Source organism: Glycine max, chromosome 2 (genome assembly GCF_000004515.6).
Source record: "Glycine max cultivar Williams 82 chromosome 2, Glycine_max_v4.0, whole genome shotgun sequence".
Lineage (NCBI taxonomy): Eukaryota > Viridiplantae > Streptophyta > Magnoliopsida > Fabales > Fabaceae > Glycine > Glycine max.
The window spans coordinates 48,342,518-48,360,239 of NC_016089.4; the positions used below are offsets into that span (position 1 = coordinate 48,342,518).

A 17,722-nucleotide genomic window follows, 5' to 3' on the forward strand; every position below is an offset into this window, starting at 1 on the left:
ATTGTGAAAAATCCCTTTTGCCCCCATTTCAAAAAAATCCCCCCACCCCATCACCCACCCACTTCATTTCTCTTTTCTTCTTCTTCTTCCCCAACCCTTCATCTCCTTCTTCTCCATAGTTCCTCTTCCTCCTCCCACCCCCTAACCCTTCCTTCTCCATAACCTCAACCCTTGTGGGGTTGACATGTGGCCTTATCTTCCGAAGAGGGTGTTGATGCTATGCCACCTAGGGGTCCTTAAGCTTGCACCCCTAACTAGCTATATTAGGTTTACAAGGTTTTTCACCCCTATGTCATTCTGCTAGTGGACAGATAACCATCATGTTTTCTTATGCATTTATCGCCTATCTCAGTATAGCTATTGTTTGGCTAACCACTAACAAACTATGTACTAGGTCGAAACTATTTTTGCTAGGTAAATCAAAATTGATTTTGTTCATTTTTTCCCCTAAATTGTCACTTCACAAATAGTAAATAAGTAAAATTGCTCTTGTAGGATCGATTCTAGATGATGTCAAACATTCGACAGAGCTTGCTGGATCTCAGAACTATGCCAAAAGGCATGAGTCATCATTAGACCATACAACAAGCTTTGTAATTGTTGCAAGAGAGCTTCAAAGTTGGGTTCAACCTAGATAAGCAAAGGAAGAAGGCAGCCTCAAGAAGGGTGACAAAAGCAGATGATTTTTTTTGTATTATTATAATTATTATTAACTTTTGATGTAGCATGCACAATTTTTTTTGTTTTGACATATTTATATTATGCTTAATTTACTTTTTTTGTGTTGGTCAATTGTTTAAACAACACACACCTAATAGTAACAACAACGGTCTCTTTAATTGATTAATAAAATAAGCATCAACAACTAAACAAACACAGATAATACAAACTTTTCTTAAAATAAAATAAAAAAACATCATATGATTTTTATAAAAATAAAGATATGACTACACAGATTTATCATGCATTAGAGCAATGATCTTATCAGCAAATCTTGGTTTCTTTAGTTTGCGCGATAGGATAAGGATTTCATCTAGAAATCGGTCAGAAGTTACATTCAACTCAATCAAACCTTTGTTCCGAAATTTTGAAAAGATAAAAAAAAAAAACATTTTTTCCACATCATTAGTGTATTTAAGCTTCACACCGACAATAAAAAAAGATCAAGTAAAATTCTACAACCTCCGATGGTTTTCCGTAAGGCATCGAGCGACATGTCCTCACTTATTGTGACGACTTTAGGACCAAAAAGACATTCAAACAATATCCCTTTAGTTGATGAAATAATATCACCATCGCAAAATACAACAACAGATACATTCTCCATGATTTAAACAATATGGTGAATATTAAGCAAGTATTGAGTTGCATCAAACTCCTACTGTTATTTGCATTATGAATTTATTGTTCTCTTGTGACCCATACCAAACCAACGTTTAAGATCGCATCAACAATATAAACGGTTGAGAACACATCTATATTTAATACAGTTGGTATACGTATTAGAAAAAAGTTACACAATAGAATCAAGATTTTGTTTTGATGTTGAAAAGTTACATAACAAAATCTTGATTTTGTTGTGTTAAGGGAGGTGCCAAAAGATATAACAACGGAATCATAATTCCATTGTTATATATGAAGCGGAAAAAAAATACAACGAAATCGTGATTCCGTTGAATACATATACAACAGAATTGTGATTTTGTTGTGATGTAGGGGGTGCGAAAACCATTTTACAATGAAATTATTGCATTTTGTTCAATGAAATCATGATTTAGTGGAAAAGGTATTTTTGAAATAAAAAAAATCCTAACCCCTTAGTAGGGGCCAAGAGCAATGAGAGTGGGGCCAATAGTAACTCCCTTAACTTGATAATAGAATTATTTAGGCAAAGGCACTTTCACTTTTAACATTGGTTAATTAATTACCAAATATTTTTGCATGTTTGAAATGTTTATCAAATGAGTTTAATAGTCATCCACTAACATACTAACATTTATACTGTCATTCAATCATAGTTCATCATTAATACAACTTTTAAAATAATTATTATAAAAGTTAACAAATTTATCATACATTGTGAGTTATTGTGAATTGTTATTAAATGACAATGTAAATTTTTTTTACATGTATAATATTTTTCTCTTATCAAATTAGCAAGCTTTTTTTGTTTTCCTCATTGCATGGGACCTTTTGCATACAAATAAAATATAAAAGTAGAGAATAAAAAAAATACTCATTCAATAATTTAAGGGGTTTTCTTAGTAATGAAAATAAAATAAAAAACATTTGTTTAAAACTTTTAGTTTAGAAAACTCTCAAAAGTATCTAATGTCAATTGAAGATTGTTTTCCAGGTAACTTGTAAATATCTAATGTCAATTAATTTGATTTAAACATTGATTAAGAAATTAAATATCATATTTATTGAGCAATTAATTAATTAAGGGCGGTTAACTTTTGATTTGATAAGAAATCTCTACGTCATATAACAGAAAATTAAAATAAGAAATGTAATTCAAAAGTAAAATGTTGTATCCCTTTGAAGAATGATATCTGAAATTTATGGTATACAAATGGATTGATACATTCTTCCTTCTTCTTTTTTACACATTTTAAAACTGATTACTAAGATATCTTGCAAATTGATTAAATGAATTGAATGGGTTGCTCATGCGCTTCAACACATGGTAAATTGAGATGTATACAACTCTAACTGAAAAGTATCACACATTGTAACAGTTATCTCCTAACCATTTTGGCAAACTTCTGAGGGCCTAGAAGTGAAAAACCATAGGCAGTAGGTAGTGATAATAGCTTCTTTACTTTTCCTACATATGCCCTTTTTGTGAAGTTATTATAATCATTGGCTTCAATGGAATCTAATATTTGCCTATACAACAACAATGATGCCCACACAGGCCACCTGCTAGCTGAGTTGAGGTCTGCAACTCCCCTCTCTGCTTCATCAAAAAACATCCTCGCCCTCTTTATTTGTCCCTTCATGAATTTCCGCCATTTGTCTGTAACTCTTCCGCTGAAAATGTCTTCATCTGAAAGGCCAGCTAGTGCCAATTCATCTTGTGGGAGATATACTCTTCCTCTTCTAGCACTATAATGATCAAGAACCATACCAAATTAGGCAAAACATAATTTGAATGACATGGAGACAGTTAAACTTAAGAGTTTAATTTTCAAGTATGTACATTAAAGGTTATACACTGTCAACTGATTGATTAAAAAAGTAACTATTACAAAAACCAGCAATCCTACCATACATGAGAATCTATAATTAAATTCTAAAATTGAATGTTATGGAGCATGGGCTTAGTTGATTGTATAAAACTAGAGTTAATTTTTTGTTTGTTGTTAATGTTGTTACTTTTGTCCATTCCTTGGAATGTTATGGGGTGAGATACCCTTGAGTGGCATGATTTCAAATGTCATTTCTTTACTTTTTTTGGTTTAATTGCATGACATTGAAGTGTTCAAAGAAACTTACTCCTCTCCAACATCTCTGAGTATGTTAGTAAGTTGATTTGCAATGCCTAGAGCCAATGCAGCATTATAAATGCTCTCTGTTGAAGCATTTGCTTCTGGTGCTATCCCCATTACTGGGACACTCATAAGGCCTACTGTCCCAGCAACATAGTAGCAATAAAGGTAGAGCTCATCAAAGTTATCGTATCTTGACTTTCTCAGGTCCATCCTCATCCCTTCGATCATGTCCTTGAATGGCTGTTCCAAAGAGACAATTCAATAGCATTAGCTTCAGTTTTAGCACATAAAAAGAAGGTTCAATCTAGTTTCATAATTTTGTTTCGTTAGAACTAATTAGTCCTCTATTTCGTATAAAATGACCAATTTAATTCTAGTTACTAATTTTAACATGTTATATCTAAAGGATAAATAAAACTTACATAAAGTTGCATAGGCGTTATCTGCATTGTTTTCGAATCAGAATTGAAGTTTTATTTTGACAATATGCGTAACAAAGGTTAGCATTAAATGCCAACATAGATTATAAAGGTGATACTCCAATTTTGATCAGAGATTAACATCAAAACCAACTAAAGAACTTCATGTAAGTTTGTTCTAAAAAGATGTAATTCTCAATCTTAGATTTGGCTATGTAAAGTACCTGAATATCAACTGGGTACTTTGAGACAGTATGTGAGAGGGCAGCATCATACATATCATAGGGTCGACCTTCAAAAACATCACTCAGTCGTTGCTCCCACCTGTCCAAGGCCCCGGGGGTGATGTGCGAAGCATTTGGGCCATCCACTAGCTCATCAGTTCTTCTGCACCACACTGCAATGCACAATGAATAATTGTCAATTCCAAAACAAGTCTCACTGGAGAAGCTGAAATAGCAGTGAGTGTGTAATCTAATCTAATCACACATACCATAAATTGCCCAAATAGCTTTTCGGCGCTCTGCAGTCATCAATTGTGTGCCTAAAATTTACAGTTTTCAAGATGAGTCAATTCAACAGCAAAATATACTATTAACAATTAGAATTTTAAAATCCATTAAAAATAGTAAAAATATTTTAATCTAGCTGCTAAGTAGCTTGCCTGTAGCACAACAAAACATAAGGCATATATAAGATGAATTGAACTTTGTAATTTGACTCCATAAGGTTTAGGAACAAAGAAACATTTCAATTAAAATAACATTGTAGTGGGTCAGGAGAAATTATTGCGTGGTCTGAGATGTCATTATTTCCAACCATCTCTGCATAACTCAAAATTGAATTTTATTAACTTTTTTTCGTAAATTGAAAAACTTGATTACATGTCATGGAAAGATTAACTAAGATCATGAACACGTAACTTGAACTAGTAATTTTTTTTTTTGACACGTAGAGACATTATTTAGTTATGATGTGGTAAAAGAAGAGGACAAAAATTCAATTTGAAACAGAAATAATGAATGAGATAAGGCTCAAATCAAAAGATAAACAAGTACCTAAGTAAAATGTCTTGGCATACTCAGCACAGACTTCACCACACCGATCATAAGCTGCATTCAACAGATCCACATTGGTGAAATCACCTTCAACGTCTTTGTCCAAATCTAGAGCTATCTTTGTACCCCTTTTGTTTTCTTTTACCAGAGCTGCTTGCTTCAGCACCACTTCATAGACCCTCTCCTCTGAGGATCTTAAAGTCTCAGCTGCCACTGCACTTGAAAAAGCAGAGGCACCACTTGCAAAACTGATTCCAGAAAACCTCTTTTGTGTTCTTTCACCACCACCACCACTCCTGCATGAAAAACTCACCAAGGAGTTGATGTTCTCTTTGGGTCCAGAACTCACCCAAAGAAGAACACCAGACATCTCAAGAACAAGGCAATTTCCACTGCTGTTGGTGCAGCTAGCTCCACAAGTGAAAGTGCACACCAATGAAAAGAGAGGGAAAGAAAGGATGAAATTAAACCTTTTGAGAATGAATGTACTTGTGTTAGCAAAACTATGATGAGGTCTGATTTTGTTTCTGAGGCTATCAAAAACTTTAGAACCTGTCCAAAGATATAGAGGAAATTGTGAATGTAATCCTATAGCCAACACATGTCGAAATGTATGGACAGTGGCCTTGTAATCCTTAACGTGATCAACTTGGGATCAACATGTTTGTCTTTAGTGCACGACCCTCTTCACTCTCAGCCACTATTTTATTTTTAGGCAGAATTTTGTGTGTTTTTTTTTTTTTTTATAGTGGCCCCAGAAAAAGGGCAACCTTACATTATATTTTACGTATTTGGTCCTATCTTTTGGTTTTGCTTGCGTAGTTGTTGAATGGATGGCTTAAATGTCTTTGAAATTGTTTTTGTATACTTTACGTTTGTCCAGATTCATAGTCATAGTCTTCCGTTTTTTTATTATGGTATTGGTTTCAATATGGTTTATTCCATATTCAAAAATTAATCAAAATTCAAACCACTTAATTAAGAAACACAAGTCATGATATTAATTGTCAACTATTGTTGGTTCTGTTAAGTCTTCATCACACATCTAAATGTCTTATCAAGTAGACTTTATTTTAATTGATATATATTATTTTCATGAAAGAAAAAAAAATGAAACATTTTATTTTACAATAATAGAGAAATTTTACTTATTATATTTTAATTACTTAGTACACTCACTTCCGTACGAATGAGAAAGTAGAAAGGGTCGAGAATGGAATCAATGCATCCAACACTAAAAAGAATTGATCCTCATACGAGATATGATAGACTAATAAAGTGAGTATAATTGATGGAATTGAATTACAAAGTATGGTTTGTAGTGCTTACATACAAGGTCAAACTAACTAACTTCATGCCCAAGCTAACTACTATAACTAACATAACATAATACTCAATTAACTTTTACATTATCTAATACTCTCTCATGTTGGAGAATAAATGTCTATGATTCCAAACTTGGGAATGAAATTGGTGAAAGGGGAAGTAGGAAGAGGCTTGGTGAATATGTTAGCTATTTGATGCTGAGTCTTGACATGAATCAACTTGAAGATGTTTGACTAAACAAGTTCTCGAATAAAGTAGCAATGTATGTCAATGTGTTTCGATCTCTCATGATGGGAAGGGTTGGAAGCCAAATGGATTGTTGACTTGTTATCACAAAATAGCATGGTTGATCTAATATCAACTTCAAAATGTCCTAGCAAACACTTGAGAAATACAACTTCACTAGCCATTGATGATAATGCTCACTAGCCATTTAAGATAGTACCTTGCTTCACAGACTTCCATGAAATCAGTGCATCACCAAGAAATACATAGAATCTAGTTGTAGACTTGCGAGTATTTAGACAGCTACCATAGTCTGCATCAGCATATGCTAGCAAGTGTATGGAATTCTGAGCAGGAAAGAAAAGGCCCTGTCCTAGAGCATATTTGAGGTATTGAAGCAAGTGGTAAACAACAGCCAAGTGAGTTGTCAAAGGGGTCTTCATGTATTGACTTAGCTTGTGTACTACAAAATTAATGTTTTAGGCCACGAAATGGTCAAGTACATGAGCCTACCAATGAATCTCCTACACAGAGAAGGATCAGGGATTAGATCACCATCAGTCAAGGTCGATTTCAGATTTGGATCCATAGGTAGTTGTGTTGGCTTACTACCAAGGTATCTTATATCATCTAGCAATGATAGTGTGTACTTTCTCTGAGAATCTGAAATTCCTTTACTAGATTTGGCAATTTCAATGCCTAAGAAATATTTCAAAGAGCCTAAAATCTTCAACTTGAACATGGATTGTAACTTGATTTGGATCTCAACAATACATGAAGAACTTGGGCAAACGAGTATAATGTCATCAACATCTACAAGAAGCACTACTAATGAGGATCCAGAGCCATAAGTGAAAAGAGAATAATCATTTTTGGATTAATGAAACCCTATTGTAATAGGGTAGAAGAAAACTTGCAAAACCATTGCCTTAAGGCTTGCCTAAGGCCATATAAGGACTTATTGAGTTTGCATACAAGACCAGAAGTAGTGGTTTTGTATCCTTGAGGCAAGTCCATATAAACTTCCTCAAAAAGATCTCCATTGAGGAAAGCATTGTTAACATCCAGTTGTTGTAAACACCAATTCCTAGCTACTACTACTATGGCTAGAAGTACTCTCACTGAGGTAAGCTTGGCAACAAGTGAAAAAATGTCTGAAAAATCTATTCCAACTTGTTGTGTGTAGCCTTTAGCTACTAACTGAGTGTTGTATATGTCCATTGTTCCATCAAGTTTATATTTGAGCTTTTGAGCTTGTAGACCCATCTACAGCCAATACACTACTTGTTAGCAGGTAAAGGGACTAGAGACCAAGTGTTATTTGCTTCTAATGTTTGAATTTCTTCAATCATAGTTTGTCTCCACTTAGAGTATGGAACTGCTTGATGATAATACTTTGGTTCATAAGTAGTGGAGATTTGATTGATGAAGTTGTGATAAGATAAGCTAAGTCGAGCCATGGAACAATAATGTTGTATTGGATATTGTTGAGAATATCTGAAGCATATTAAATCAGACAAGTAAACAGGTCTTTTTTTATGCTCTCTGGATGACCTTCTAGGAAGTTATTGTATTTGCTAGTGAAGTTGTATGGGTCAAGTGTTTGCTAGAACATTTTGAAGTTGATATTAGATCAATTATGTTGTTTTGTGATAACAAGTCATCAATCCATTCGCCTTCCAACCTTTCCCATCATGAAAGATCAAAACCCATTAACATAGATTGTCACTTTATTCAAGAACTTGTTTAGTCAAACATCTTTAAGTTGATTCATGTCAAGACTCAACATCAAATAGTTGACATATTCATCCAACCTCTTCTTGCTTTGTGTTTCCCCAATTTCATTCACAAGTTGGGAATCATAAATATTTATTCTTCAACTTGAGGGAAATATTAGAGAATGTAAAAGTTAGTTGAGTATTTTATTGTGTAAGTTAAAGTAGTTAACTTGGGCATGAAGTTAGTTAGTTAGTTTGGCCTTGCATATAAGCATCACAAATGATACTTTATAATTCTTTATAATTCAATTTCATCAATTATATATTCACTCTATCAGCTTATCATGGTATCAAAGAAAATGCAAAATAAAATTGATGGAATTGAATTACAAAATATAATTTATGATGGTTATATGCAAAATCAAACTAACTTTATTTCCAAACTAAGTACTTTAACTCATATAAAAAAGAATATTCAATTAACTTTTATATTCAATGATAAAATATCAAGTTAGATCGATCTAAATATATCATTATGAGGGTAAAGGGACAGCAACATATGCATGTAATAATTAATGTTATGGTTCATTATCAATTCCTCCAAGAATTGAAACCTAGCTTATTTAAATAGATCGAAGCAATGCTACTTGTAGATTATTTTATTCAATCTTTTACGTTTATAGTCCACCCCGGTTAACTATTTTGACTAAAGACACTATATATCTTAACATTTAACCAAAGCCAAGATAACAGGCTTAACACCACCTCATCACATGCATCCATCACATAACACATTAATTAAACTCTAAAACCGTAAAACGACAGCCGAAGGCATACAATTGGGGATTATTGATTTGAATTATTTGTAAAAGTTAATTATAACTAGAAATTTATTTTATGGACAAACTTAACCAAACAGATGATAATATCTGCCTCATTAATTGCTGAAAATAATGATAAATTAAAATAAACAAAAGCTTCAAATTCGTTTTTGTCATGAAACGCGAGACACGAAGACGTCACAGGAATATTCGACTTTCCAGCATCAATTAAGTTTCTACCTTGGCATGCAATATGAGTTGGGGCCTCATGTGTATGCGATAACATATTGAATCACACCACGTGCACTTCGTGTCAACATCATGGAGTTTATCTCCATAACGTACGAACGCTTCTGTTCTCTATCGTGGCAGAAATTGAACCAAACCTTAAACTTCCTAACAGTCTATCAAATGTAAAATATTTCTTAATTCTCATACCACATTTTTTTATTTATATATTTTTTCTTATTTATTAAATAAAGAAAAAACCAAATATATTTTGTATTTTAAAGACATCAAATATATTAATTTTTTATTTAATATTTGCTTTATAAAATACTAGTAATATACTAATAAGAGGTGCATGTGGCTGTGATGCTGCTCTTTCCTAAGAGGGTGCATGTGGCTGTGATGCTTCTCTTTCCTACCACAATTAACCTTAATGCCAATTCAGATGCATCAAATATTCTACATCGAATACGACAAGTTTGGAAGTTCACACGGTTGGTTTCTTCTTTTAATACCATCAACTCATCAAGTAAAACCAAACATAAAAAAAATGCTGACTATGTTGCACCTTAATTAAATGGAACTTGTAATTTTCCTTTGTTAATGATAAATAACTAATTCACGTAAGGATTGCAGTCAAAAATTAAATATATATGCCAAGACTTGAAATGTCCCTTTAACAAGCAAAGCAATGCAACTGCTATAATAATAATAATAATAATAATAATAAATAATCAACAGAATAAGATCCATAACTCAATCATGCATACTGCTGGCTAGGTAATTGCAGTAGATAAGAAATCAAATCGTAAGTCGGCACTTTCAAGTTTCTAGGTGTTCTCAGGAGCGTCTAGATTATTGGAGATGGTTTCATACGCTTCCTTAAAAAAAATTGAGCGTTAATTAAATAACTCTTTTTAAGTATTTATGAGGGATGGAATTTAGCGTAGTTTAATATTTTGAACGTTGGCGTCACATTGTCAACAAATTAAGCTGTTCTCTTCCTCCATGTTAAAGCTTCAAAGGGATATGCTATCATGAACTTTTCAAATCCCAAAAGGACTTTGTCTTTTTCTCACCATTTTTTTGGTGAATGTATGTGGACAACTAGCTAGCTAGGTGATCAAGAAAGGGCCACGCAAACCAATCAGAACCAGTTAATGGTGAGCTGTTAATATTGTCAAGCAATAAACAATAAGGAACTTGGTCAGAAAAAAAAACATTTTACATAGAGAACCCAATATAATGCTATAGATTTGTGGATAATATTGTCATGAGATTATTGAAATGGCTAATGATGATTAATTAGCTTTATCTTACAAAAAGTTATAATAGTGTGACAAGTTTATTGAAAATGTTTAATAAATATTAATTGTGCCTCAAAAGTAAATATAGTCACATAGCAATAATTATATATTCATTTATTAATTCTTAACTATTTGTGAAGTAAAATTAATTATATATTTACCCATATAATTAATCACATATGCTTCCAATGAATACGTTGATAATTACTTGTAATAACAAGAGCATTCATACAAAAATGACAAAAATGAATTTGGAATTAATTATTGGATGATAGAATAGATACATATACTGCAATGGCCACAATTCCACAAATACATGCAAAAATAAATACTAGCTAGCGTCACACCACTTCATACTATTTGTATGCATAAAATTCACACTAGAAATGATTTCCCGTAATACAAATCAACAAGTTGCATGACCGATGAAGAACAACACAAATAAACAAGCAAAGTCAATGACGATTGAAATGATAATCCCGAGAGAATGGCCAAAAAATTTGAGGAGCCCTAACCTCCATGAAATTCAAATGAGCCTCGAGAAGGTGCATGTAGACCAACCAATCACCATTCCCAGTAGAAGAAGGCATTGGCATGACATAGCCAGAATCTCCACCCCAAGGAAAATGGTACGATGCAAACACGGGCTTCCCCCACCCAAAATCAACCTTTGACTCCGGAAACCTTTGACCAGAAGAAACCACAAAACTTGGTCCTTCTTCCTTGCCATGCCCACAATAAATCCTAGACAAACCAGGAGCTGGTCGATGTACCTCAACCCAATCAACAAGTCCCAAAAAATGCTCTTCTGTCAGACCAATCTCCAAAAACTCATGAACTTTCTCCGCCACCCAACTCAATGGCTTTTCCATAAGCTCCTCCACCGGTTTCCCACCATAGGGAATAGAAACTACGTTACCAAAATACGAACCCATGATTGCTTCTTTGTTCTTGTCACCGTTACTTAACCTCTTCCTTCCATCAACCACAACACCCATCTTCGCAACGAGGTTTTTCTTACCCTTAACCTTAGCCGCTGCAGCTTCAGCAACCATCTTCCACAAGAAAGCAGAGAAAGACTCGAGCTTTGTGCGCTTCACACCGTTTGAGCTTGCCAGTTCCTGCATAAGGTTGAGGTTTTCACCTGTGACGTAGTATATGCGGTTAATGAGTGGCTCAGATTGGAACCCGGGTTTTGGATCTGACGGTCGAGGTAACGCCGAGATGGAGACGTACAAGTCGTGAAGTGAAGAATGGAAGGAAGGTGGATTTCGTGGGATGAAAAGGGACCGAGCAAAAGAGGGCTGGATTGAGATTATGGGCTTGTTGGACTGGGCTATCTCGGCCCATGACACCAGGAACATGTTTGCAGAGTAGGCATCTGCTATGCGATGGTCGAAAGTGCATGCCACTACTAAACTCCCACACTTAAGCTCAGTTGCCTGCAAAACTCACTTGTCTTATGACACAAATAAGACCAATTCAATTCTCAAAATCGTCTTACATGTAATAATATGTTTTCCCGCACTTAAAATTAATCCAAAAGTCACTCTCTATTCTCTTTTAAATTAGGTAAAATATTACTCTGATTCTTATTTATATTCTTTGTGGTTCTCTGTTCATGCATATTATTTCTTTCTTTTTTTTTTATTTGATTAGGTATGATTATTTTTTTTTTCAATATTTCTTATTTTACTTTTGATATGTGATTTGATTTTACTATTCTGATTCACATGTAAGATATTATACATGTTATTTTAATAATTCTTTTATCCATTTGACTAAATCATTTGAATTCTTTATGTTTTTTTTGTTTTTTGAAATACGATTGTAATTTTTATAATTTTCTTATAATCCAGTTTTGGTATTATTTTTGTATAATTGTTTGAAATTCTAAAATATTTTTGTTTTATATTTATTAGTTACAAAGTTCAAAGAGCATTGCAGTGAAGTACCTCAACTCAAATAAGTATATAAAATAATCCAAGTTGATAATCGAGTTTTATTATTCTAACATTTTTTTTTCATAATCTTGATTTATAGTTTTATTTATTTTTTATACATTAATTGTTTTATTTCAAAATGTCAACTCGAAAATTTAAATCTGCTTATTCAAAACTTAAAAAAAAAGAGTTTATGCTTTAATTGAACCACAAAAAGGTGCTCTAAATAGATTTATCAAAACAGATAAAATATAAATATAAAAATATAGGTGATTGCTCGTTAAATGAACAAGTTAACAATGTAGAAATTGATGAAAATGAAAATAAAGAAGAAGTATTAGTTAATAAACAACTTAATAATGTAGTAGTTAATGAAAATGAAGATAGTGAATAAGTATTATTTGTTAATGAACAATATTGTATTGATTCTCATACTTAAAATGAAAAAGAAGTAGAAATTAATAAATTAAAAAAATAACTATTAAAAATATATATGATCCAAGTCAATGGACAAATATTAGTACAAGTTTGAGAGATTTATTAGTAGAAAAAAGTCCTTTTAAAATTATTAATATAGATTTTCCTAAGGATGAATTCTTAAGACATTTTTCTTCATCATTTTACATTCAAAAGTTGTCTTATGGTGAATATCGTGAAAAAAATGACTAATTTATTCTTAAGTTTTAGATAAAGTCTTTTGTTTCTGTTGCAAATTGTTTAATATTTTTTCTAGTACAACTAAATTAGCTAGTGAAGGTAGTAGGGATTGGAGAAATATTAGTCATAAGTTGATGAATCATGAGATAAGTAATTAGCACATTGCCAATATGAGTTTGTGGATTGACTTAGAAACAAGATGACTAAAAAATAAAATAATTGACAAACATGTTCAAGAATAAATAAATAGAGATAGAGAACATTGGAGACATATTTTATTTAGAATTATTGCGGTTGTTAAAACTCTTGAAAAAAATAACTTAGCATTTCGTGGAATAGATGAAAGAATTGGCAAAGAAAGTAATGAAAACTTTTTAAGTATAATTAAAATGATTGCATAATTTGATCCTATAATGCAAGAACATATTTGTCAAATTAAAGATAATAAAATTCATAACCATTACCTTGGACATAGGATACAAGATAGATGAATTGATAAATTTGTTAGCAAGTGAAATTAAAACAAATATTATAAAAAATATTAAGAATGCAAAAATAGTTTTCAATCATACTCGATTGTACTCATGATATAAGTTATCAAGAACAAATGTCTTTTGTTATTGTGTGTACATATTTCTTCAACCCAAATACAAGTTTTTGAATATTTTTTAGAATTTTTAAAAATAGATGATACAATTGAAAAAGTCTATTTTGATGTGTTATTATGAATGAAACAATTAATATTGGACTTGATATTAGTAACTTAAGAGTACAAGATTATAATAAGGGATTAAATATGAAAGGAAAACATCAAGGGATGCAAAAAAAGAATTTTAAACATTAACTCTCGATCATTTTATACTCCATGTGATTGTCATAGTCTAAATTTGGTACTTCGTGATATGATTAACTCTTATCATAAAGTTACATCTTTTTTTTGGAATACTACAACACATATTTACAATATTTTCTTCTTCAACAAACACATGAAAATTTTTACAAGATCATATTCTTAACTTAACTCTCAAACCATTGTCACAACACGATAGGAAAATTGTATTGAAAATATAAAAGCTTTAAGATTTTAAACTCCACAAATAAGAGACGTTTTGTTAAAATTAGGTGAAATTAAAGATGATCTTAAAATAAAAAGTGAAGTTGATTTTTTAGCAACTTATTAGCTTGAAAATTTTGAGTTTTTGTTAAGTATGACTATTTGGTATCACATATTAATTGTTGTAAACTCTATTAGTAAAAAGTTACAATAAAAAGATATGGGTATGGATGTTGCTATAGAACAATTGAAAGGTATTATTTTTTTTTTTTGAAAAGTAGAGATGGATTTGAAAATAATATAATTTATGTCGAAGAAATTGTTAGTGTAATGGATGTAGAACCTAAGTTCGTGAAAAATGTGTTATGTGTAAAAAAATAATTTGATGAGAATATTGATAATGAAGTTGTAAAATCACCTAAATAATCATTTAAAATTGATTATTTCTTGTACATAATAGATCAAACAATTAATGCATTGAGAAATATATTTGAAAAATTTAAAATATATGAAAATATTTTTGGTTTTCTATTTAACATTAAGAAATTGAAGTCTTTGAATAGTAATAATTTAAAAGAATATTATTTTAACCATGAACGTTCATTAAAACACAATAATCACTGAGATATTGATGGATTAGATTCATTTAGAGAACTAGAAATTGTAAGAGAGATTATACAATAGGAAAATGATATATTGATTGACATAATTATATAAAAAAATGATTCTTTTTTGAATGCTTTTGTTACCTATAAAATAATGTTAATAATTATGGTAAGTGTTACTTTCACAGAAAAAAAAATTTCAAAATTAAAATTAATTAAATCTTATTTAAGATCAATAATGTCTCAAGAAAAATTAAATGAATTATCTTTAATATCAATTGAAAAAAAATTGTTAAAGAAAATCGATTATAATAAATTAATAAATAACTTTGCCTCCTTAAAAAATTCAAAAATAAATTTTCAAAAAAAATATTAATTTTTGTTCAAAAAAGTTATTAGACTAAAAAAGATATTTTTTTAAAATTCCCTTTAGGCCTCTAAATATGTTGAGCCGACCTTGTAGCTACCGGAGTGTACATGCCGAACCGGCATTCATCAATGAAGGAAATTTTTTTTTTATCACTATATTTTTGTTTTTAATATGTAATTTTTGCTTGACATGCATCATTCTTTTTCATATCCTTCATTGTGCAAAACGAGGTGTATATTTTACCTCTAAAATTTGTTAATCCAAGAAAAATGATATTTTTTAATGTTATTTTTGAGATCTTTATGATTCTTATGGAAAAATTGATCTTTCAATACAAAGATCTTTCATTTTTCCGTAGATCTTCACTAAAATTTGAGATGAAAATCCTACCATAAAGTTGCTCAAACAAAATATAAGAATTCTTCTGCTCTTGCACGGCCTACAGGCATGGCAAAGGAAGTAAAAAAAAAAAACAGTGGACCCATGGTTGTTAGTAGCACCTGAACAGCAAGCAAACCATGCTTCTTCCTTGGTACAAACTTCCCTTGAACAGTGTCATCAGGGTTGTACAAGTTGAGGCACTGGAGTTCAACCTCTGCCACAGCTTCAACAAAATCCGCCCCACGATTACTGCAAAAGAGCTCAGGCTCACCCATGGTGTTGGCCACCATTTCACCTGCAAAAGGGTAATAGTAAACCAGTGCCTGTGCTAGGGCATTTTTCAGTGACCCCACCATGGTTCCGAAGCAATAATATTTTTCAGGCAAAGGTTTTTTGTAGCAGAAGAATACACTAACATCCATTGGGGGAATGAGTAGATCAAGGTTAGATAGTGGCAGCCAGTGCTCATGCATTGGAATCTCTGGTACCACCACCTCCTCCTTGCTCACACTCACAATGAATTCTCCTTCTCCAACCTTAAAACTCATTTTAATTTCAGAAATATTAAAACTGTGTATCTAAGCTTCTTCACAAGTGCTTGATTAGCTTATTGATGCACAAGCTGCAAGGGTCGCATGAATTTATAGGCAGTACTGGCCTAGACAGATGCGAATTGAATGTGCAATGTTTGATAATAGGGAGTTGTTTGAGGCACCAGCTTTCTTTTGTCGTGCACTCAGCAACTTTCCAAAATACTGAAAATATCTTTAAAGATATTTTTGAAAATATCTTTAAAGATATTTTTGAAAATATCTTTAAAGATATTTTTGGTTACAAATAGTAGTTTTATTTTTTCATTTCTGTAATGCTATTTTTTCCCCGTAAATTTTTCCTAACTTAATGTCAGTTGCTTTCTTTAAGTGCGGTTTGGAAGTGTATTTGGTCTCCAATGATATGTGTGTATGTGAGGAGTATACGGTGAATTTTGATCGATTTCCGTCATTGGAAAATGAGAGGAGTTTCCAAAAAATATTAACGTAAGTACGGATTGACAATCCGTATGTACATAATTTTTTTTTTGCTTAATCCGGCCATTTTTTTTCTTTTAAATTATACAATGATAAAACAAATCAATTAAATTTTGCAATGATAAAAGAAAAACAATTTAAAAAATATTTTAATGATTAATTTTAATTCAGTTGTTACTTAAATTTAGTTATTAAATTTACTATAATAATTGGATAAATTTAACAATGATAAAAAATTCATTTATTCATTAATTAAAAATACTTATTTTCAAAAACATGACCATATTTTTTCAAAAATAATGGGATAATATTATACATGACAAAAAAACTATTAATGATAAGAATATTATTGCAACAAATTTAAAATCAACACATTATAAAACAATTATTATAAAACAACTAATATATAAATAAATTGTTCACAGTTAATTAAAATATGCATAAGATTAATTAAAAATACTTATTTTCAAAAACATGACCAAATTTTTTCAAAAATAATGGGATAATATTATACATGACAAAACAACTATTATGTATAAGAACATTGTTACAACAAATTTAAAATCAACACGTTATAAATAGATAATTATAAAACAACTAATATATAAATAAATTGTTCACAGTCAATTGAAATGTGCATAATAACAAAATTGTTCAAAGTAATAAAAATGTTCACAATCCTAAGGCATTCACAAACACGGCCAATAAAGAACGCGGTTAACATCGGGATTAATAAATTCGAAAACCATTTCCATGTCACGGGTGAGCGACAAGGTCTCGCATAAATGTTTCCATCTGACTTCAATTTTTAGTGTCTTCCTCCAATGATTGAACACGAGCCGGCATTCTGCAACGTCCTCCAAGTACAAATGAGTACAACCTTTGTCTTTTAAAAAATAATACATGATACTTGAAACGTCCTGACATATAAAGAAATGTTATGTCAATAATTTATGTTATGAAATTTAAAACTTGAAAAATAAAGAAATGAAATTAGGAAGTTGCTTACTAGACTGCTATAGGAAACTTTCTGCTCAGTGAGATAAACCTTAAAGGTCACAGAACATGACATTTGGTGATATAAA

General features: G+C 31.4%; 2 protein-coding genes across 2 annotated transcripts; both read right to left on the bottom strand.

The window, feature by feature from the left end:
- Nucleotides 1-2,687: 2,687 nt before the first annotated feature.
- Nucleotides 2,688-5,611, bottom strand: LOC100817119 (phytoene synthase 2, chloroplastic). Its single transcript, XM_003519486.5, has 5 exons — nucleotides 4,975-5,611; nucleotides 4,410-4,460; nucleotides 4,141-4,313; nucleotides 3,502-3,737; nucleotides 2,688-3,111 (listed from the first exon to the last, which is right to left on the bottom strand). The coding sequence occupies exons 1-5, from the start codon at nucleotides 5,342-5,344 to the stop codon at nucleotides 2,742-2,744; spliced, it is 1,200 nt and encodes a 399-aa protein (XP_003519534.1). The 5' UTR covers nucleotides 5,345-5,611; the 3' UTR covers nucleotides 2,688-2,741.
- A 5,304-nt stretch (nucleotides 5,612-10,915) lies between these two features.
- Nucleotides 10,916-16,235, bottom strand: LOC100817652 (coniferyl alcohol acyltransferase). Its single transcript, XM_003519487.5, has 2 exons — nucleotides 15,729-16,235; nucleotides 10,916-12,041 (listed from the first exon to the last, which is right to left on the bottom strand). The coding sequence occupies exons 1-2, from the start codon at nucleotides 16,155-16,157 to the stop codon at nucleotides 11,055-11,057; spliced, it is 1,416 nt and encodes a 471-aa protein (XP_003519535.1). The 5' UTR covers nucleotides 16,158-16,235; the 3' UTR covers nucleotides 10,916-11,054.
- Between the last annotated feature and the right edge of the window lie 1,487 nt (nucleotides 16,236-17,722).